Source organism: Phacochoerus africanus, chromosome 8 (assembly GCF_016906955.1).
Source record: "Phacochoerus africanus isolate WHEZ1 chromosome 8, ROS_Pafr_v1, whole genome shotgun sequence".
Lineage (NCBI taxonomy): Eukaryota > Metazoa > Chordata > Mammalia > Artiodactyla > Suidae > Phacochoerus > Phacochoerus africanus.
Window position 1 is genome coordinate 97,880,836 of NC_062551.1, and position 22,648 is coordinate 97,903,483.

General features: G+C 46.5%; 1 protein-coding gene across 1 annotated transcript in view; it reads right to left on the reverse strand.

Moving 5' to 3' along the window:
- Positions 1-22,648, reverse strand: part of RAB31 (RAB31, member RAS oncogene family) — a 108,694-nt gene that overhangs the window by 14,101 nt on the left and 71,945 nt on the right. Inside the window, exon 6 of the mRNA XM_047793698.1 lies at positions 3,068-3,177. Within this exon, the coding sequence (XP_047649654.1) occupies positions 3,068-3,177 (110 nt within the window). The remainder of the gene's footprint in view (positions 1-3,067; positions 3,178-22,648) is intronic.

A 22,648-nucleotide genomic window follows, 5' to 3' on the forward strand; every position in this document is an offset into this window, starting at 1 on the left:
ATCTTTCAAATTAAGAGATTAATGTTTGGGCTTAGGGATCGTTTTCTTCTTTGAAGTTGTTCTGTCATTTTTTTTGAAATGATGACTCTGCATAAACCTCAGAAGATCTCCTAACTCGTGCAGAAATCTGAAGGTGAATTTCAGGTACATACATGGAGCAGCGCTAATGCTGGGGAGAGGGCTCTGGAAAATATCAGGAGCTGCACAAGGGACAGGGGTGAATGTCACAGCCAGCAGGAGCTATTCTGCTTCGTCAATCAAAACCATTAATACCTTAATAAAAGCAAAATGTTTAATAGCTGTACAGCTAGCCCGAGGTACCAGAAAAGCTGAAGGTTCCCAGAGAAGATGGAGTTTCATCTGAGGAAATAAGAACAGGAGGAACTCAAGCCACGCCCTCTCAGATGTCACCCAGACTTACCCTCGGAGCCCCGCACCACCACTCGTCTTCAGGAAGGAGCAGGTACCTGGGGATGCGGGGTTTCTAACATAAAACTATAAGCCTGGCCCTCTTCAGTTCAACCACCCAGGTCCAGGAGCTTGGAGACCACTATTCTGTAAAGAGTATGACATGACAGCGGGAAAAGGAATCTTTTGGACTTCAAGGCCCCTTCAAGGAGATGGAACTCAAAGCCTCTGACCAAGACAAGAATGATCAGACCCTTATCATTGCCCCACCCCTCTCATTGTCATGCCCCCTCTCCCACCTTGAGCAACCTGTCCTACTCCTTCCTACCCCCTACTAGGAAAGGTATGTGGCCCATTCCTCATGCCACCCCTATAGGGGCCTTATGTGGGGGCCCCCAACCAACCAGCAAGTGTATGGTAAGACACCCCCCGCCCAATCAGCAGGTGGGTCGAGAGACCTCTCCTCTCCCTGAGCTATAAAAGCTCACTCGACCACATGCTCAGCGTCGGCTCTCCCAGATCATCAGGGAGTTGTCCTTTTGCGCTTGCAGCATCTCTTATCTCAATAAACTGTACTTTCTCTTCACCTCACCATGCTCAATACACTCTTTTTTCACCTCGATACAAGTCTAGAAATTCTTTTCTGACTTGCACAGACCACGACAGAATCCACCTGGAGGAAGAAGGGAGGGAGACCACATGAACCCCAGCAGGGCACTCTGCTGCCTTCTTTTGCACATTCCTGGGTCCCCTAAGAACAGGTCAGAGTCCCCATCTCCAGGGAATTCTCCCTGAAGCCAAGAGAAACCAGCCAGATATTCCCTGCGGTGGGTTCGCAGAGACTGAAGCTGAGAAGGAATCACATGAGCTTGGGAAGCCACGGCCCCTCTGCCTCTGAGCATTACCAGCTGTGACTGCAGATGGAAGAGAAAACAAACTGTCAGCTTCCCCTCTGGAAGTCCCTCCTGGAGCTGCCTGCAGCTGAGAGATGACTGCCAGTTGGTCTGGGGTGTGACCTTCCTGACACAGGCACCCCTGGACTTTGAGGGTCTGCACTGTACTAGGCACCGGCTCTGGGGCCTCTTGGAACAGTTTCCAAAGCCAGCTGCTGGCTGAATGACGTCACCAGAGAAGCTGGGAAGGTGCAATCTGACCATGAGCTGAGAGGAAGCCCACAGAGAAAGGTTATGTGGGGGACCAACGTAAAGAAAGGGAAGCGAACACAACCCAGAATAGAGACAAAGATGGGAGCTGTCACCTTCCATCAATGGCTGATCAGACGGACCTAGAGGCCATCACACTAAGTGAAGTCGGCCAGAGAAAAACAATTACTGTATGAGATTGCTTATACATGGGATCTAAAAAAGAAGAAAATAGGGGGCTCCCATTGTGGCTCAGGGGTTACGAACACAACTTGTATCCATGAGGGTGCCTCGTTGGATGAATGGCAATATGGGTGAAGCCCCATATTGCCCTGGCTGTGATGCAGGCCCACAGCTGCAGCTTCAACTTGACCTCTAGTCCCGGTACTTCCATATGCCTCAGGATATGCCCTAAAAAGCAAAAAAACCTAAAAAAAAATTTTTTTTTTGTCTTTTTGCCATTTCTTGGGCCGCTTCCATGGCATATGGAAGTTCCCAGGCTAGGGGTCGAATCGGAGCTGTAGCTGCCAGCCTACACCAGAGCCACAGCAATGTGGGATCCGAGCCTCGTCTCGTCTGCAACCTACACCATAGCTCACGGCAACGCTGGATCCTTAACCCACTGAGCAAGGCCAGGGATCGAACCCGCAACCTCATGGTTCTTAGTCGGATTCGTTAACCACTGAGCCACAACGGGAACTCCCTAAAAAAAATTTTTTTTAAAAAAAGATAATACAATTCAAATGAATTTACTTATGAAACAGAAATAGATGCACAGATATAGAAAACAAACATGGTTACCAAAGAGGAAGAAGGGGGAGGGATAAATTAGGAGTTTGGGATTAACAGATACACAATACTACACATAAAATTGGTAAACCTGCTATATAGCACAGGGAACTCTACACAATATTCTGTAATAATCTATAAGGAAAAGAATATATATATTTACACACACACATATATATATCTCACCTTGCTGTATACCTGAAACTAACATTGTAAATCAACCACATTTCAGTTAAAAAAAAAAAAAACTGATCAGAAATGAGGAAAACCTTTCCACACTGACTCTCTACCCAGTTCCCAACTTCAGGTCACTTGGGTAAGAGACATTCTTTCTTGTTGACAGTCACCAGGCAAAAGAAACTACTCAAAGCTTCTCATTTTGTCTGCCCAGTCATTCAGTTTGATGGGTGACATTGGTTTTCTATACTCCATCACAATTTTATTTCTCCTCCCCTCGACATGCTAACACAAAACGCTCTAGAATACATCATTGTTTGATCAAAACAAATTTTACTTGGCAACAGGATTACCTCATTTTGATTCACAAAACTGATTTGGCAGGTGAAAGCCAGACTTGGGGAGCTAGGGAACCAGGGAGGCACAATGTGGGCCAGCAGTAAGCAGGGCAGGGCTTGTCCAATCTGCAGCATTGGACAAATTCACACAGAGGAACAGCTCCTTCTCCATGCACCACAATTTTAATCCTCTGACACCAATCAGGTACTTACTAATTCCTTGAAAGAGCTCTTCGATGTTAATGGCGTTTTTCGCACTTGTTTCAACCACGACAGCGCCGATGGATTCTGCATACTCCTTAGCATCCTTCAAGGGAACCTCCCTGGAAAAGAGGGCAAACCCAGACAGAGATGAACACTCACGTGTACAGAATAAATAACCTGACAGACCAAAGGGAAAGCTCTCATGGAAACAGCTCCCTTGAGTCCCTGCAGAATAACAACTCTGTCGCCCAGCAAGTGCTGAAATCCTGGGATGGGTGAGGCTTTTTAAAGTTTAAAATCTGGTCTCTGCCATCCATGGAGATGAGACCGGCATTACAAAATACCATCTGTGAAGGGATTCCAGAACAGTGGGAAAAGGCATTATAAGTAAGGCCAGCTTTCAGAGTTAGGGTGAGTTCAAAATTCTTTTCCCATAAAAATGATTCCTTTTTCTTGCTTTTTTTAGGGCGGCACCTGAGGCAAATGGAAGTTCCCAGGCTAGGGGTAGAATCAGAGCTACAGCTGCCAGCCTATGCTAAAGCCATAGCAATGCAGGATCCGAGCCTCGTCTTCAATCTACACCACAGCTCAAGGCAACCCTGGATCCTTAACTCACTGAGCAAAGCCAGGGATTGAACCCGAATCATCATGGATACTAGTTGGATTCGTTTCCGATGTGCCACAATGGGAACTCCCAAAAAATGACTCAATATTTAAAAAAAAAAATGTGTGTGTGTGCAAGGCATGCTTGTACATGTGCTTTTGTAAGACTTTCCATATATCACCTTTCACAGGTCAGAGAAAATATGTGACATGATTTGGAAGTTTGGAAATGAACACATTCACAGCTACAATGGCACATTTGGACTTTCACCTGCCTTTAAAAGGCCGTTCCTGCAAGGTTTTTGGCCGTGTACTAGATCAGATAAATAACCTAAGACATTTATTGACCTACTTTAAAATACTCTGTTGGATCCAAAGATTAAAAAACACATGGCACCTATTCTCCAGGAGCTCATTCATTTATTCAGCCAATATTTAGAAATACTGCTGTGTGTCAGCCCTTCTTGTAGGTGGAGAGAAAACCAGAGTCTCTGTGTTCTGGAATCTCTGCTTGAGAACAAGGATCCAGACACCCAGGTCACTCTAAACCATGACACTGTCATATCTACGACACATGGCTGACAAGTACTCAGCAGTTCATCAAGTTACTGGGGAAATTCAACCTGGCATCTCAAGTCTCTGCCTGTCTTTCTTTCTTTCTTTCTTTCTTTTTTTTTTTTTGTCTTTTTAGGGTTGCACCCATGGCACATGGAGGTTCCCAGGCTAGGGGTCAAATCAGAGCCAAAGTCACAGCAACTCCAGATCTGAGCCACATCTGCAACCTACACCACAGCTCACAGCCATGCCGGATCCTTAACCCACTGAGTGAGGCCAGGGATTGAACCTGTATCCTCATGGAGGCCAGTCAGATTCATTTCCTCTGAGCCACAAAGGGAACTCCTCAATTCTTTCCAAAATACTGTAGAGGAGAACTTCTCAGGCACCAGGAAAGGGCCCAATGACCAGGTAGGTTCATGTCAGCTGGAATCTGTACTCATGTTATCTTCCTCCCCAGAGTCACACTGTGAAAAATAACCCTCCCGAATCTACTCTCTTTCTTGTTTCTGACAGGTCTCCGGCTTCTCAGTTATTAAAAAAAAGTTCAGCTTTTTTTTTTTTTTTTTTGGCCATACCTGTGGCATGTGGAAGTTCCTGGGCCAGAGATCAAACCTGCACCACAGCAGCAACCTGAGCCACAGCAGTGATAACACTGGATCCTTTACCCACTGAGCCACCAGGGAAGTCCAAAAAAAGTTCAGTTTTTTGGTGCTGATGAATTTTACATTTGAAATATTCCAGGAGAGAGCTTTTCTCAGTTCAGTTTGGCAAGCTACCCTGTTTTACTTCATCAAACCACAGATCGAAGGGTGGGGCGCATCTCTACCCAAAGGTGGGGCAGATAAGCCTGCTAATCTCTCCCAGGGGTGGGGGCGCACCTGGCAGCCCAGGAAGCTGCAGAGACCCCTGCCCTCAAGGGAGGGCAGGTCAGCGCACTGTGCAATCAAGTCCCTCTCTGCAGCCCCTCCTGGGACAAGGAGGAGTAGGATGTTTCTGCAGGTTAAGGTGAGAGCAAAGTCCAAGATACCCCCACCACCAGGTCGGCACAAAGGGCCCTGAAATGCAGAGGAGAGAAGCGGGTCCTCGGAACCCCACCCCCAATGTTCAGAGATGGGTCCTGTCACATCAATGACCTGCCAAGATAGCCAGCAACCCGGGGCCAAGACAGGGTCCAAGCCAAGGCCTTCTGGCTGTGCCTACTCTTCCCCTGTCAGACCCCCCAACAGGCACCCACACACCAATAGCCTCGCAGGTAGTGCCCTGGAGTTGGGGTGGACGTAGGGCCTGGTGCTTCCTGTCCAGAAGAGCAGGTTCTTAATCTCAGAGTCTGGGGAGGAGGGGGCGGGAAATCCCTTCTCCTCTTCTGTGAACTGAGACTGGAAGGACCACCCACTCTCGGGTCTGCAAAGTATGCTCCCACTGCTGTGGCATCATGAGAACTCTGTATTTGGTCCTTGTCCCTGGTCTGTGGCACAGAGCACCTAAAACCCAAGGGCCTCCTGAGTGATGGGTGGGTCCTATTATTCGTGAAGTGCCCCGACGACCATGCCTGAGCTTCTGATGGGGAGGGGCCCTACCAGAAGGGCTGCAGGGCAGGGGCTGGGTGCCCACCGGATCAGAGAGGGAACTTTCAGCTCCACTCCCAAACTTTGGGGAGGGGAGCGGGCTGGGGAGTTAAAGAGTCCTCAGTAAGGAAGCCTCCAGAAAAACCCTAGAACCCAAGGCTTGGGGAGCTGAGGGCTGGTGACCACATGGAGGGGCTAGGAGGGCAGGGGGCCTGGGGAGGGGAGGGACGTGGAGCACCCAGGCTTTGTCCTGTGTGTCTCTTCCCTGTGCCTGGTCTGAGTTGTATCCTTTGTATAAAAACTTCTAAGTCTAGTGTTTTTCTGAGTTCTGCGAGTCTGTTCTAGTGAATTATTGAACAGGGGTGTGGAGAAGGTGTGCAGGTCATGGATCCTCTCCCTAAATTTATAGTCTGCTGAGCAGAAGTGTGGGTAACTTGGAGATACCCAAGACCTGAGCTGGGAATCTGAAGTGGGGCCAGTCTCGTGGGATTAAGCTCCTAATTCGTGGGGTCAGTACTAACTGCATGGCTGGCAGCAGAAATGAGCTGAACTGCAGACACCTGGCTGGGGTCAGAAAACTGTTGTTGAAACAAGTGGTTCAGCTACAATCTGAAGAAAGAACCTCAGAAAGGTGAGCACATGCTTCCTTAGAGCCCCTGGCAAGCATGTGACCAGTGGGTGACCTTGGGAACCCCTCTAGCAGTGTCTCAGGAGAGGCCAGGCACTGCTGGAGAGGCCAGAAGGCTGCCATCATCAACCAGCCTCTGTCACCACGATCACAGGAGACCCTGGCGTCCCATAACTTTCCTTCATTTCTTTCGACACATGTTTGCTGCGTGTCCACCACAGGCTGGACACTGGATTAGGTCTGAAAAAGGTAAATTGAAACAAGACACGCATACCCAAGACAAGGCATAAACACACAGCTACTCAATTTTGATGGGAAAGACTATAGATTATCTAGATGAGGTACAAACAGAAAGTCAGGTGTACAGAAAGCAAGCTGGAGACCACGGAAGAAAACACTGACTTCAAGGGGCCGTTGGCAGAGCCGGAGCCCAGGTCAGCTTGGGATGATGGGGAGGGAAGCAGCAGGGCTCAGGAATCCCCAGCAGCATGTCCAGGGGGCTCACCTATATCAGGTGTGCAGTTATGGCCTCAGAGGGCTCCTCGCTGTGTGAACAGCAAATGGGCTTTGAAAACACCACCTCTCTATTTATACTAACTGCCTCTCAGCCACACACCTGTTTCCCAGTAAACCTGTGATTCCCAGGCCAGAAGCCACGGAGGCCCTCCGTAGCCTCCCCTCTGACCTCTCACCCCCAAGTGATCAAGTCCTCATCTCCTGTCGGCACAGACAGCTGCAGCTGCCACTCCCTGGCCCCCCAGCCTCGGGCAAGCTGTCACCCACATGCCCACCCTAGGGGAATCTATCAAGCATTCCTGTGAATACAATTATTCGATATCTTCCAACCCCCCCCCCCACCCCGGGATAAAGCCCAGCGCCTCAGTGGGACGAGGCTCCGGCTGGAGCGACAGCCATTGGCAGCCGGCCGCCGTGCTGGGAATGTGCTGGGCTCAGGTTTCTGGGTCTTGCACCTGCCCTGGTCCACACCTCCCCATCCACTTGGCGAGAGTCCTCGAGTGGCCTCCTGGGGGGGTGGGGGGAGCCCTCAGCCCCGCCCCCGCCCCCCAGGGGGGCCTCGTCCTTGTCCTGCTGATGATGGCTCCCTCAGGGGCTGGGCACATCCAAGAGCAGAATCACAATTTCTTCTAAGGGGCCGGAGTCATCTCAGTGCTGGGCCCCTTGGAGGCCACCAGCAAGTACCTGCTGAATGACCGGTGACAGCCCAAGTCACTGTTAGCAGAGAGGAGGACTCGGGTAGGGGGCTGGGGGACTTCAGCGGAAGTACAGCAGTGAGGACAAGGATAACTGCAAAAGCCCAGGGGGCAGGGCCTCCGTAAGGGCTGGGGAGGGCCTGGCTCTGACGTTCCGCCAATGTCAGGTCTCAGAGAGTCCACCAGCGCCGTGCTGGCTGCGTGTCTGGACTCAGGCAGGGCCTGAGCGGGCCACAGCCCAAGAGGCTCCTTGTGGGGCAGGAGGACTGGAAACGACACTCGCGTGGCTCCGCTGAAGTCCCCCAGCCCCCTACCGAGTCCTCCTCTCTGCTAACTGTGACTTGGGCTGTCACCGGTCATTCAGCAGGTACTTGCTGGTGGCCTCCAAGGGGCCCAGCACTGAGATGACTCCGGCCCCTTAGAAGAAATTGTGATTCTGCTCTTGGATGTGCCCAGCCCCTGAGGGAGCCATCATCAGCAGGCTGTGCCATCCAATACAGGTCCGTGTTTTGTTGTCGGCAGGTGTAACCCAGCAACACGGCTGCTGACTTGTTCCATCCTCTGGGCTATTTAATTCCCCACCCATCCCATGGGTGATGGAGCAGGCAGGTACCCAAAAGGGGCTCTGGGGCCCCCCTGTAAGGGGGAATCCAGCCCGCAGGCAAGGGCAGAACACTCTCTGTCCCCAGCGTCTGGGGGCAAGTCCGGCTCCTGATCCATGGAGACATGACCCCACTGGGCTACTGTGCAGGACAGCAGTGTCCCAGCCGTGAGCTCCAGGCCAGATGTTTCCACCGGCGTCCTGGTCCAACCTGATGAGAGCACGGCAGCTCCATCCGCTGCTCGTCACAAAAGTCCATCACCCTCTCCGCCAGGAACAGCCCCTCAGGTCCTCCTCGCTCGGGTTCAGCCCCTGTTCTGCAGGCAGGTGACCGCTCTGCCATTTCAAACATAATGCACGTGGATATTATAAGGTGCTCGAAACAACGCTGGCACACAGAAAGTGCGGAGATCAGTGTTTACTCACTGAATTTTTACAAAGATGGCACTGTTTTTGTACAGAATGCCAAAAAAATTGAGGAAACGGAGGAACAAGTAAGAAAGAGGCTCAAACTACCTCAGAGCCTGACTAGGTTTATCTGACTCAAGCCCCTCTTCTCCTGGCCCAGGAAGGCTGCCAGCCAGTCCTCACTACTCCATATAAGAACGGGGAACACAGGCTACAGCAGCCATCTCATTAAATACCTTAGTTTCCTCAGATCACCCCTAGAGTAAAATCATATCATAGAGTCCTTTCTCCTTGAGAAAAATGTGACATTAATTCTGAATAACTTTTATTCGAAGCTGGTGCATAACTTTTCATAAGCTGTGGATATTTCTTGTTCTGTGACATTCTTGTGCATGTTCTCTGTATACTCTGGCTTGAATTGTTTGGATGCTTTTACTTATTTCTAAGTGGTCTTTGTGTATTAAGGATCCTAGCCTTTGGTAGTGTATTTGCCATATTTTTTCAACTTACCACTTGTATTCCAGTGCCGTATATGGCATTTTTGCCACACAGAAGTTTTTTCTTTGGGAGTTCTTTTATTGCTTTTGTTGTTGTTTGTTTTGTTTTTTGGTGTGGGGTTTTTTTTTGTTGCTATTTGTTTGTTTTGTTTTCTAGGGCCACATGTGTGGTATATGGAAGTTCCCAGGCTAGGGGTCGAATTGAAGCTGTAGCTGCCAGCCTACGCCAGAGCCACAACAACAGCAATGAGGGATCCAAGCCATGTCTGCCACCTACACCACAGTTCATGGCAATGCCAGATACTTAATCCACTGATCGAGGCCAGGGATGGAACCTGAATCCTCATGACTAGCTGGGTTCACTACTGCCGAGCCATGACAGGAACTCCCACACAGATTTTATGCAGTCAGACCATTTTTTTCTATGGCTTCTGGGTTTTGTATTATGATTAAATGGTTTATTCCAATTCTAAGATATTTTAAAAATCCAACTGCTTTCTCTAACTTCCATGGTTTTGTTACTTTACACTTAAATCTTTTGATCCATTTTGAATTTATCATTTTTTCCCCTATGGCTAGCTAATTATCCCCAAACCATATATTGAATTATCCATTTTTTCACTTATTTAACTATCATCTTTATCATATATTAAATATCCCTATGTATTTCACCCCATTTCTTGATTCCATAGTTTGTTCATTGATTTTCTATCAAGCTCTGGGGCAATGTTGTATTGTTTTCTTACTGAATGATTAAAAAAAATAGAGAGATAGATAGATAGTCTTTTTGTCCTTTTAGGGACACACCCGCAGCATATGGAGGTTCCCAGGCTAGGGGTCTAATCGGAGCTGTAGCTGCTGGCCTACACCACAGCCACAGCAACTCGGGATCCCAGCCGCATCAGTGACCTACACCAAAGCTCATGGCAACGCTGGATCCTTGACCCACTGAGCAAGGCCAGGGATCAAACCTACATCCTCATGGATGCTAGTCAGATTCCTTTCTGCTGAGCCACAATGGGAACTCCTTTAGGATCATTTTAAAAGACCCTTTTAAAATGTTATTTTTAATTATTACAGGTCCTTGCCTGGACTATCAGTGAATTCATGATTTAATTTAGAGCACACTGACATTGTTGTAATACTACTCAGTTTTCCCATCCAAGGAAAAAGTACTTATTTCATGTATTTAAGTCTTCTTTTTTGTCCTGTTATAGAGCTATAACATTTATCTACATAGATCCTGCTAATTTCTTGCTAAATTCACTCGGAGGAATTACAACATGTCAAATTTTTAAAATGACACCCCCAAACGTTTATTATACACAGACTCGTATTGCTATTATAAAGAGGGTTTTAATTTCTACTTGATTTTCTAATGAATTATTACTCATATATAGCTGAAGAATATTCAGTAGATAATCTTGGTGTTCCTAATCCTGCTTGCAATTAAAGAAATTCCCATGAAAATGAGGAGTGCATCATTCATGTATCAGACTGGCCGAGATGAAAACAATTACGTTCTGCAGTGTTGGTGGGTGGGGAGGGGAAGGTTCACACACTGTTGGGGGTGGATATATGTGTGTGGGGGGAGGGGCGGTTGATCACATGATTCCTTAGAGTTCACAGGTAACTGCAGAACAACCACTTCTAAGCTTCCAGGTACCTTAGAGCAGGTGCACAAAAGTCCTCATTTTCCCAGAAAAACGAAACACTCTGATGCTAAAAACAGAGATGAAATGAGGACAAGCACCCAAGATTCCTTCCTGCACCCCTTCCTGTCACATAACAATCACCACCTTCCTTCTCCAGGCATCTTCAGAGGACGCCCCGCACATCTTGCAGGGCCAGGCCGTCAGTCTCAGGTGTGTTCCACAGACCACCTACCCTGGGATTATTTGGGAAGGAAGACCCCTGCGTCCCAGACCTACTGAACCAGAATGTTTACTGGGCACGTCCCAGGAAGAGGCATTTTTAAAAATTCTGGACAGCTTTTTACACTTTCCATAGCTTGAGAATAACTCCTGAGAGGGCAGACTGTAAAATACTGAGTTTGATATTTTTTGCAGTCTCTCCAATTCATAATCTGATACCATGAAGTCCAGAGTTGGATGACCATACCTAGGGCCTAATCACATATCCATGGATCAGGCACCACTTTACAAGTGATACCATAAGAGTGGCTTCATGAGCTCATCCCCAAGAAATCTGGTAGTTCTGGTGTGTTCCAGTGTGTATATGGTATTTCTAAAATCCAATGAGCAATAACCAAGCATTTTACACTCTGCCAAACTCCTGGGATATGAGAGTTACCATTTCATTTAAAAATATTTGCTCTATAATTTCACCCTCTGCTCCAACCACAGCCCCCTTCCAAAGCCATGCCTGAGCAGCAAAGCAAGCCATGCTGGCCACAAGGATGCAGCAAGGCAACCGTCAGCAGGAGAGGCTGTCGAATGTCTGTTGGCATTATTTTCCGTGAAAACCATCCCACATGTTTAAGGCATTCTAGCCAATAGCTACAGAAACTGTTCACAATAGTCCATCAAAACCCAGCAGAAGAAGGCTGCAGGCTGTTGGCAAGGGCTGTTGTGTGCCACGAAGTGGTCTCCCAGCCCCTCAAACAGCCACTGAAATGAATAATCAGGGCTTGTTGTGCTCCCACCAGTTCTTATTTTTTCTAAATATCCAAGGTGTCTGGGATGCACCCAGAGGAAGCAACCATTTCAGCAATAATTAAAGCAGCAAAATCTCTGTTCAAAATGCCAGTTCTTTTAGACCCTCAGATTGGTTTGCTTGTGAGCGGGAACAAAAATGTAAATGAACTTTTTTTAAAAAAAGGAGAATGACTACCTTTGCAATAAATATCTGATTGGACAGTTACTCCTTACAATGACCTAATAAGCGCTTACAGTTAGGGCACTTGACATCTGTACCCTGGGAAGGATTTCTGTTCCCAGGGGGGACCAAGCCTGCTTGGTAATGTGCATCTGTAAATGCTATTCACCTGGGGCCAAATTCCTGGTGTCAAGTTCAAACAAGCAGTGTCAGGTTCCTGCCACAGACTTAGATGGACTGTTTCTCATGGAAAACGTCAGAATTTGAATCCAATGAGGACTGAGCAGAAAACACAGGTTCCCAAGGGGCGGGGGGCGGGGGGCGGGGGGAGGGCGCTGGCCATTCCTTTGCCTCTTAATACCCCTTCTCCAGACAGCAGGGTAGGCTACTCCCAAGAGGGCCAGAGGAACCGTTGGGAAAAAATCATGAGCTCTAAATTCTCTGAGCAGAATCAAATCAGTAGCCTTTTATTTTCTCTTGGTAGTTCAGAAATTGCTTTCCGTCATGGATACTGTTTGTACTTTTTACAAGATGAACATAGGCTCTGGGACAGATGACCTGGTTTGAAAGCTGGGCCCTATACCTCCTCAGCCACAGCACCTGGGCAAGCTCTTTAGTCTCTGTGCCTCCATGGAAGTTCCCTGGCTAGGGGTCGAATTGGAGCTGCAGCTGCCACCTACACCACAGCCACAGCAACACCAGATCCTTAACCCACTGAGCGAGGCCAGGGATCAAACCCACATCTTCATGGATACCAGTCCAACTCTTTACCGCTGAGCCAAAACCGGAAGTTCCCTCTGTTTCCTTATTGATAAGAATAACTGTAACTCTCGTAGGATTGTGAGGATTAACATAAACTACTTGCATTAGTATCTGGCACATAGCAATCATGCAATTCAGGTTGACAATGATGATAATGGTGATGGTTAATTTGTTACAGTCCACTGCCTAAGTGAACAGTATGTAAAGATAAGTAAATAGTGTACCATTTGAAAGCAACAACATCATTGATTATTAGAGAAATGCAAATCAAAGCTACTATGAGATTCCACCTCACACCAGTCAGAATGGCCATCATTAATAAGTCCACAAATAACAAATGCTGGAGGGAGTGTGGAGAAAAGGGAACCCTCCTGCACTGTTGGTGGGAATGGAAGCTGGTACAACCAGTACGGAGAACAGTATGGAGGTACCTTAGATATCTACACATAGAACTACCATATGATCCAGCAATCCCACTCTTGGGCATATATCTGGACAAAAGTCTCCTTAAAAAAGACACATGCATCCGCATGTTCACTGCAGCACTATTCACAATAGCCGAGACATGGAAACAACCCAAATGTCCATCGACAGATGATTGGATTAGGAAGATGTGGTATATATATACACAATGGAATACTACTCAAACATAAAAAAGAATGAAATAATGCTATTTGCAGCAATATGGATGGAACTAGAGACTCTCATACTGAGTGAAGTAAGTCAGAAAGAGAAAGACAGATACAAATACCATATGATATCACATATCTGGAATCTAATACAAGGCGCAAATGAACCTTTCCACAGAAAAGAAAATCATGGACTTGGAGAATAGACATGTGGTTGACAAGGGGGAGGGGGAGGGAGTGGGGTGGTTGGGGAGCTTGGGGTTAATAGATGCAAACTATTGCCTTTGGACTGTATTAGCAATGAGATCCTGCTGTGTAGCACTGGGAACTATATCTAGTCACTTATGAGGGAGCATGATACTGTGTGAAAATAGGATGTGTACATGTATATGTAACTGGGTCACCATGCTGTACAGTAGGAAAAAAATGTATTGGGGAAATAGGTATAAAAAAAAGAAAGAAAGTGACTGCTGACATAGCTGTAATTCTTCACAGAAGTTGCATTTTGAATTGTGAAAGGTCTGGGCATTATGTAAAGTGAAAGGGGAAAAATTATTGTATCTTCTAAGAAAATCCTCAGGAACAAAGCTTACTCCTGTGTTTAAAGACACACATCAATTTAAAAAAAAAACATCCCAGAGTTCCCATTGTGGCTCAGTGGCTTAAGAACCCAGCATAGTATCTGTGAGGATGCAGGTTCAATCCCTGGCCTTGCTCAGTGGGTTAAGGATCCAGCATTGTCATGAGTTTGGAGTAGGTCGCAGATGCGGCTTGGATCTGGCGTGGCTGTGGCTGTGGCCGGCAGCTGCAGCTCTGATTCAGCCCCTAGCCCGAGAACTTCCATGTGCCGCGGGTATGGATGTAAAAAGAAAAAAAATAAGATCCCCTTTCCTCCCATCACCCTCTCTCCCCAAAAAGCATAAAGGAAAAATTTGTACGTTCTCTTAGGTAGGAAGTAGAGACTTCTGATGATAAAAAAATATAAAGAGAGTGTGATACAAGACATAAATTTGAAGAAGATATTTCAACACATACCATCAAATGTCCACATATAGTTACATCCTGTGAATAAGCAAGATTAAGGTAAACAACACAATAGAAAAAGTGGCAGAGTACTAAACAGGCTTTTCACACAAGGGGAAACTTGAATGGCCAATCAATACATAAAAATGCCACCTCCCCTGGTACCTGGGGAAATGCAAACTGAAATTCTTGATCAGATCTCGATCCACACCCTGGCAGAACAGCAGGAAGCCTCATGCACCACCCGGGTGCACTCTGGGAAACACTGTCATCACCTAGTAAAACTGACCAGCACCCACCTCGTGACTCAGCAATTAGACCTTTACACACTCAAACCCAAAGGAAGCTTACAGGTGGCAATAGGAGACAGGCAAGAATATTCAAGAAGCAATGTTTATCACGACAGCAAGTCAGAAATAACTCAAACATCCATCAACTGTAGGAAGGACAGATAAACTGTGTTACACTCATAAAACAGAAAAGCAGTGGAAACGGATAAAGTACGGCTAAACTTCGCGAGCTGGCACGTTGAGGGCAAGAGACAAGCTACCATATAATACATGCAGGCTCATTCCACTTACAAAGGCCAAAAACCTAACTAAACCTATTGTTCAGAAATGCAAACACGGGCAGCAAAGCATAAAGGAAAAAAAAGATGATCATCACAAAAGTCAGAGCAGCAGTACTTCAGAGCAGAGAGAGGGGCTCCCTCGTGGGTATGCAGCTGTTCTCTTTATTTTTATTTATTATTTTCTTTGGGCCACGCTTGCAGCATGTGGGAGTTCCCAGGCCAGGGATGAAACCTGAGCCACAGCTGCAACCCGAGCCACAGCAGTGACAATGCTGGATCCTTAACCCTCTTAGCCATCAGGGAACTCTTCATTTTATTCTTTAAAATTCATATTATTCTTTAAAATATATGTAAAGGCTTTTTAGATTCTTTGTTAAGAATACTTTCTAATTGAAATGGACAGTGATTCCAGATCCCTCTCTCCTGCCTAGATAACAGCAGCGGATGCAGGCTTGGCCCGCAAGCAGCATCAGAAGAAGGTAGAAAGAAGGGCAGGTGAGTGTCGGGGCACAGAACACATTTTTAACAGCACACCCTCGAGTCTGCCTCCTCACCTCACACAAGGAAAATGCTGTGTGCATTTTAATTCCTGTAGTGATATTTCCACACTTTTTGGTGACTTTTGACATTTGTTGGCTTTTATGCTTTTACTATTTGGGATAAGTTGGATTTTTCCTATCCAGCATCTCAACCTCTGTTATTTGGTTTGTATACTTTTATTTTTTATCCTTTTGTTTTTTTAGGGTTGCAGGTGCGGCAAATGGAAGTTCCCAGGCTAGGGGTCAAATTAGAACCACAGCCACCAAGCCCCACGCCATGGCCACAGCAAGGCCAGATCCAAAGTATATCTGCGATCTATGACACAGCTCACAGCAACACCGGATCCTTAACCCACTAAACGAGGCCAGGGATTGAACCCAAATCTTCATGGATACTAGTTGTGTTCTTAACCCATTGAGCCACAATGGGAACTCCTGGTTTGTATGACTTTAAAGAAACTCTTATATCCATTTTTGGCCCACTCTCAAGACTAGAATGAGTTTGGGAGTCACATGTAAGAAGTGAAAAGTAATTCACATTTTCTTAGTAAAAAAAATATATATATATATATGTGTGTGTGTATATATTTATATATATTCCCAGATATACTTTTCATCTGCTAAAGACCTCAACTCTATCCAAAAACTTGAAAGCACAGGTGCCTGGTGACTTCTGACTGGCCTGGTGTGGGTTTCAGGAGGCTGTGGAAGGGGACCCACACCTGCCAGGCCCAGCTCCCACATCAGCTCCAGCTCTAGGCTGCACACAATTGCAGGGATCCTTACTTGCTCAAGAATCCAGAACGCCTGCCACAGCCTCGCCAGAGGCTGGCAAATAGGTTCCATCCCTTTGACAGCTGGTGACTATGACGCTCCGCCTTAAGAAGTCTAAGGCCACAAAGGCTCAGGAAACAACAAAGTCGAGCCAGATGGGCATTAGTGCCAGGGAACTAAGAGAAGAAGCAGGAGGCAGGAGCCTTGGGGCTGCCGTCCTGGCCCTGGCACACCAAGCCAAAATAGTCTCTAACCCTAACCCTAATCCTACGCTATCCACTTAGCACCCCCATCTCCGCCCCCCCAACATCCCTGAGGACAAAGGATCAGGTAGGTACAGATGATGTCCCCTCCCACATTAATGCCTCTGCCCTTCCTGGAATTTCTCCTACAGACTCACCCTCACAGCCCAGCTTGTGACACCTTCCACCCAAGGTACCTGGGAGACCACGGACTTGCCCCTTCCTGGACCCCTCTGCCCTTTCTGCACCTTGACCTTGGAACTGCATACAACATGCTTTCTGCTCCTAGACAGTTCCAAGTGTACTGCTCTTGGCTCCCCCAGCAGAAGTAAGGAGCTCTAGTGAAACTTTCTTTCCTCTTCTCATTCTTCCCATAGCATCGGGCTCCACACAGAACAAGGACAAAAATTACGTGCGAATCGAATAGCTTCACAGGGTGGGATGAACCATCTTCCTCCCAGCCCAGCTGCTCTGTTCCTGGAGAATTCCTGACTCAGGGGCCGCCCCACTCATCTTTCTCAGTGTTTCTCTTAGAGATGCCAGAAGTGTGCACATAAGAGCTTAGAGACACTGATTCCCTCCCTCAGAGCAGGCAAGAGGTCACACATTGGCTACAATTATCTCTGGGTGGTACTGGGGGTACTGGGGGTGCAGGCCGAACCGTAGACAGAGAGGGCCAGCACGGAAGAGCAGTGTCCAGGCCATCACACCAACCTCTCCAACCCCCAGTCTCCACCACCACTGTTGCTGGGTGACTTCCCACTGCTGCCATTTGAAAGATAAAACAAACCAGGCCTGCAGCCCTTTCTCCGCTCAGCACCTCCACACCATCACTCCCCTACCCGCTCTGATTCACTCCCAGCCCTAGAGATGCCAGTGACGCGAAATTCCAAGGAAAAGCCAGCAGGAGACCCCTGCGCCTAAAGCAGATGAAACTAGAATCCTCCATTAGAGCAAAGCCAATGTCTGAGTGACCAAGAAGGAAAGGAAGGGCTCCTAATTGGGAGAGGTCAAAAGTCAAGAGTCCAAAATCGGGAGAAGAAGACCAAGCAAAAGAAACAGAACTGCAGCCTGTTAGGAGGTAGGGGGAGGGGGGGTGGGGACAGTTTCTCCAATCTATGACTTACTATGATGGCACAGATCAAGGCCTGCTGGAAAGACTGGTGGGGACATGTGCAGGGTGAAGGGTAGGACAGGACATCCTCTTCTTCTTTTAATGTCGACACTGGGAGATCCTTCCCTCCATCACCCATTAGAGCAGATGGTCCCTAAAATACCTGCAGCCCTGCTCATGAAAGCACTGCAGCCAGGTGGTCCTAATTTCTTGCCCAAGCCAAGGCAACTAAGCCTAATCTGAGGGAGTCCCAGCATCCAGGGGACATACAGGATGCTGGTCCAGGGGTGTCTGGTTGGAGGCAAACCAACTCAATCACATCTTTTCTCCTGATGTCTATCAAAATGAGATGAAAAAGAAAAGGGACCCCATGATGGGCATCTCCCCTGTGGAGCACGTCTGCACACAAGTGCCCCAGTGACCGAGTTCAGGGTATTAATCCCATTTGAATCCAGCAGGCTCTCAAAGTACGCCAGGCAGGGCTCTGCTCAAGGGGTTACGATGGACACAACCAAAGTCTGTTAGGTGAACCTGGATCCCTTACACACACACATGTGCAGGCGCGTGTGCACATATACACACACATACTGGTGTGCACCAAATCCACACACTCTCCATCTCCAACCCCCACTGAAAAATAAACTGTGGTCTCCAGGCAATTACAGAAGAGCAAAGTCTTTCAGATGCAAGTAAAAGAAGATCAAGCTCTAAAGAGGATCTGGAGTGCAGAGACTTGGCCAGGTCCCCAGAAAAGTCATGCCAGCAGGCGGAATCTGGAGCAGCTGGACTGGCTGACCATGAACACAATTCTATTCCCTGGAAAGGTATCAACAGCAGGTGCCTGTAAGACTCGCAGGCCTATCCTTTACCACACTATTTCTGTCTCGAGGGAGAAAGTTCACCCCCTGGGCAAGGCCCAAGGATCAGGCTTCCCCTTCTCTGATTTCCTAAACAGGAGTTTGTGATACAGTTTCGCTGTTTTCCTTTTGCACAGTGAGTCACAGTGGAGTGGGGGGGAAGGGTTGGTTAAATTCATCTTGTGGCCCAGTGTGTTTACAAAACTTCAGTTACTCATATATAATATGTATAACATGCCTGTATATGTTTGCATATATACCCCCTACCACTGTCCTGATATTTACTCACTATTTTTATCTAAACCCAATTTCTTTTTTTTTCTTTTAAGGCCGCACCTGTGGCATATAGAAGTTCCCAGGTTAGGGGTAAAATCAGATCTGCAGCTGCCGGTCTATACCACAGCCACAGCAACGTCAGATCTGAGCCGAGTCTGCAACCTATGCCGCAGCTCACAGCAATGCCAGATCCTTAACCCACTGAGCGAGGCCAGGGATCAAACCTGCATTCTCACAGATGCTAGTCAGATTCGTTTCCGCTGAGCCACTATGGGAACTCCACTAGTCAGGTTCCTAACCCACTGAGCCACAGTGGGAACTCCCTCTAAACCCAATTTCTGTTGATAGAAATTTTTACTGGGGCAGCTGTATTTTCACATGCAGTTACAAGAAATAACACTAGCAGATCCTGGTACACTTTGCCCGGTTTCTCTAAAGGGCACCACTTTGCAAAAGTATAGTGTAAGATCACAACCAGGATACTGACACCAACACCTTGGGCAGATCCCCTCTTTAATGGTTCTTGCATGTGGGGATTAAGTTCTACACAGTTTTATCACCCGTTAGGCTGAGTGTCCTCTGCACAGAGAGGTGGATGTTGCAACCTCACGAGGATCCTCACGCTGCCCATTTATGCCCCTGCTCTCTTTCCTGTCCTCCTGCACCCCTGCCCACCCACATTGCCCCTGCCCACAAATCCTCTATTTCTAAAATGGCTTCATTTCCAAATATCATATAAGTGGAATCATACACCATAAAACCCTTGGTCCTAACTATTTTTATTTTTATTTTTTTGGCTGTGGCTGTGGCATGTGAAAGTACCCAGGCCAGGGGTAGAACCCATGGCCTTGGCTTTACCCACTCAGCATATTTCCCTAGAGGTTCGTGCAGGTTGCCTGTGACAGTGTTTTGCTCCTTTTCCTTGCTGAGTAGTATTCCATGGTGTAGACACACCACCATGTGCCCCAGGAAGACATCCTTCAGTCCTGATCCCATCTGGGGCTGTTACAAATAAGGCGTCTGTGAATATTCATGTGCAGATTTTCTGTGAAAGGAAATTTTCATTTCTCCAGGATAAATGCCCAAGAATACGATTGCTGGGCATATGGTAATTTCATACTTAGTTTTTTAAAAAATTGGAGTTCCCATCATGGCTCAGCAGTTAACGAACCCGACTATCATCCATGAGGACTTGGGTTTGATCCCTGGCCTCGCTCAGTGGGTTGAGGATCCGGCATTGCCCTGAGCTGTGGTGTAGGTGGCAGATGTGGCTTGGATCTGGTATTGCTCTGGCTGCGGCGTAGGCCAGCAGCCACAGCTCCGATTGGACCCGTAGCCTGGGAACCTCCAAAGGCCACCAGTGAGGCCCTAAAAAGACAGAAAAGAAAAAAGAAAAAAAGAAAGAAACTGCCCAACTGTTTTCCAAAGTTTTCCATCCACATCAGTGACAGAGGAAGGATCCAGTTTTTCCCCATCCTCCCCTGCATTAGTTGGTATCACTCTTTCCTATTTTAGCCATTCTGATGAGTTTAATAAGGATTTAGAACATCCTTTCACATCTTTGCTCACCATCTTGATATTTTCTTGGGTGATGTCTGCTCATCTTTCTTGCCCATTTTAAAATCAGATTTTTTCTAACCATTAAGTCTTCCAAGTCCGTTACATAGCCTACATGGTAGCCTTTGGTCAGATACATGGTTTACAAATATTTACTCCAAGTTTATACCTTGTTTTTCATCCTCTTCACATGGGCTTTCACAGAACAAATGTTTTTAATCTTGAGGAAGCCCAAAGGATCAATTTTTCCTTATACAGACTGTGCTTTTGCTGTCCAGTATAAGAACTCTTTACCTAATCCCAGAGCCTCAAGGTTTTCTCTTAGATTTTTTTCTAAAAGTTTTACATTTTACATTAAAGTCTATGGTTCACTTTAGAGTAACTTTTATGCAAGGTGTGAGGTTTAGGCTGAAGTTCTTTTTTTTCCTCTTTGGATGTCCGATTACTCCAGCACCACCTCATAAAGAGGCCATCCTTCCTCTGTTGAATTGCTTCTGCATTTCTGTCAAAAGTCAGTTGAGCATATTTATGTGGATTTATTTCTGCATCCTCTATTCCGTTTCACTGATCTGTGCATCCATCCCACTGTTAATCCCATACTGTCTTGATTACTGTAGCTGCACAGTAAACCTTAATATAGAATAGAGTGATTTCTTCCACTATAGTCTTCTTTATCAATATTGTTTTAGCTACTCTAGTGCCTGTGCTTTTCCATATAAACTTTAGGATAAACTTGGTTATGTTTTCAAAAAATAAAAAATAAAAAAAAAAACACCTGCTATGATCTTGATAGGGACTGCATTAAACCTGCAGATCAATGCAGGGAGTCTTAATATCTTTATTATGCTGAGACTTCCAATTCATGAACATGGTATGTCTCTCCATTTATTTGAGTCTTGTTTGATTTCTTTCACAAGCACTTTTACATTTTCAACATTTAGATCCTGTATACATATTTTGTTATCTTAATTCCATTTTCTCTGAAGCAATTATAAACAGTATTGTGTTTTTAATTTAATTTCAGTTTCTGCATATTCATTTTTAGTATACAGAAATATGATTGATTCTTCTACACTGATCTGGCAACTTTGTTGAACCCACTTATAAGTTTTAAGGGTTTTGGTGTGTTTCCATGTAGACAATCTTATCATATGCATTAGTCAACTTTGTAAACATTAAAAAATTTGTATATCATTATCATGAATGGAACTCAAATATCAGTTGTCATAAAAAGAATGTGAGTCTAAGAAATAAATACAAGATAAAATATAAATTCTAACTAGATAAAATTGTCTGCAGAAGGCACCAACCTAAGGCCTGTTTTCCTTTTTCTCTTGCTCTTTTAAACAGAGAATAGCACGTATAAAAATAAATGTTAAGGGGTCCCCTTGTGGTGCAGCAGGTTAAAGCTCAGGTCATTGCTGTGGCAAGGGTTCAATCCCTGGCCCAGGAGCTTCCACATAGTATGGATACAGTGAAAAAAAAAAAGTAGCATAAAAACAGATATATGTGCACACTTTAACCCACGACTACAGGACCTGGAGAGGCCACATTCAGACCCCAATGAGGCATTACCCAGGGAACCTGGACTCATGGGACAGCTGGCCGCATGATGTCACTCTGGATGTCATAGCTAGAAGTGGTCTTGGATCCACTGGGGAGGAGGGTCTGTGAGTGAATTTATGGTTGGACATGAGATGGAAGTGTCATGCAAGCGGGACTTTTTTTTTACTTTGCTTTTTAGGACCAAACCCACGGCATATGGAAGTTCCCAGTCTACAGGCTGAATCGGAGTGTACACTACAGCCATAGCAACACCAGATCCCCGACCCACTGCAAAGCCAGGGATTGAACCCACATCCTCATGGATACTCGTTGGATTCATTTCCGCTGTCCCACGATGGGAACTCCTTGAAAACTGTATATACAGGAACTGGTGGGACACAAAGTAGGATATCTGCTGGGGCAGCTGCTATACCAGTGCACATACACTGAACTCCACCCCCAGACACGATGTGACCACGTGCCAGTGGTCAAACCAACTTGTTACAAACCAGGCTGTAATCTTCTGGGACCTACTCCTTTCAAAACCTCCCATCCTCGCAGTCTTATGATAATGGTGGGAGAAGTTATCTGTACCACCCACAAAATCACCTCCCTGGTCCACAAAGGCTCTGTCATGATGTCAATCCTTCCACGGCAATTGGAAGAAACAGAGAGTGCCAGGCCAGAATCTTTCTAAGACAAAAGATAGAAAATACCAAATCCCAGAGCTAAAGGCACCCAGCTTTTTACCATGTGGAAACCAGTACCTTCCACTAAACCCCGCTTTTTCCT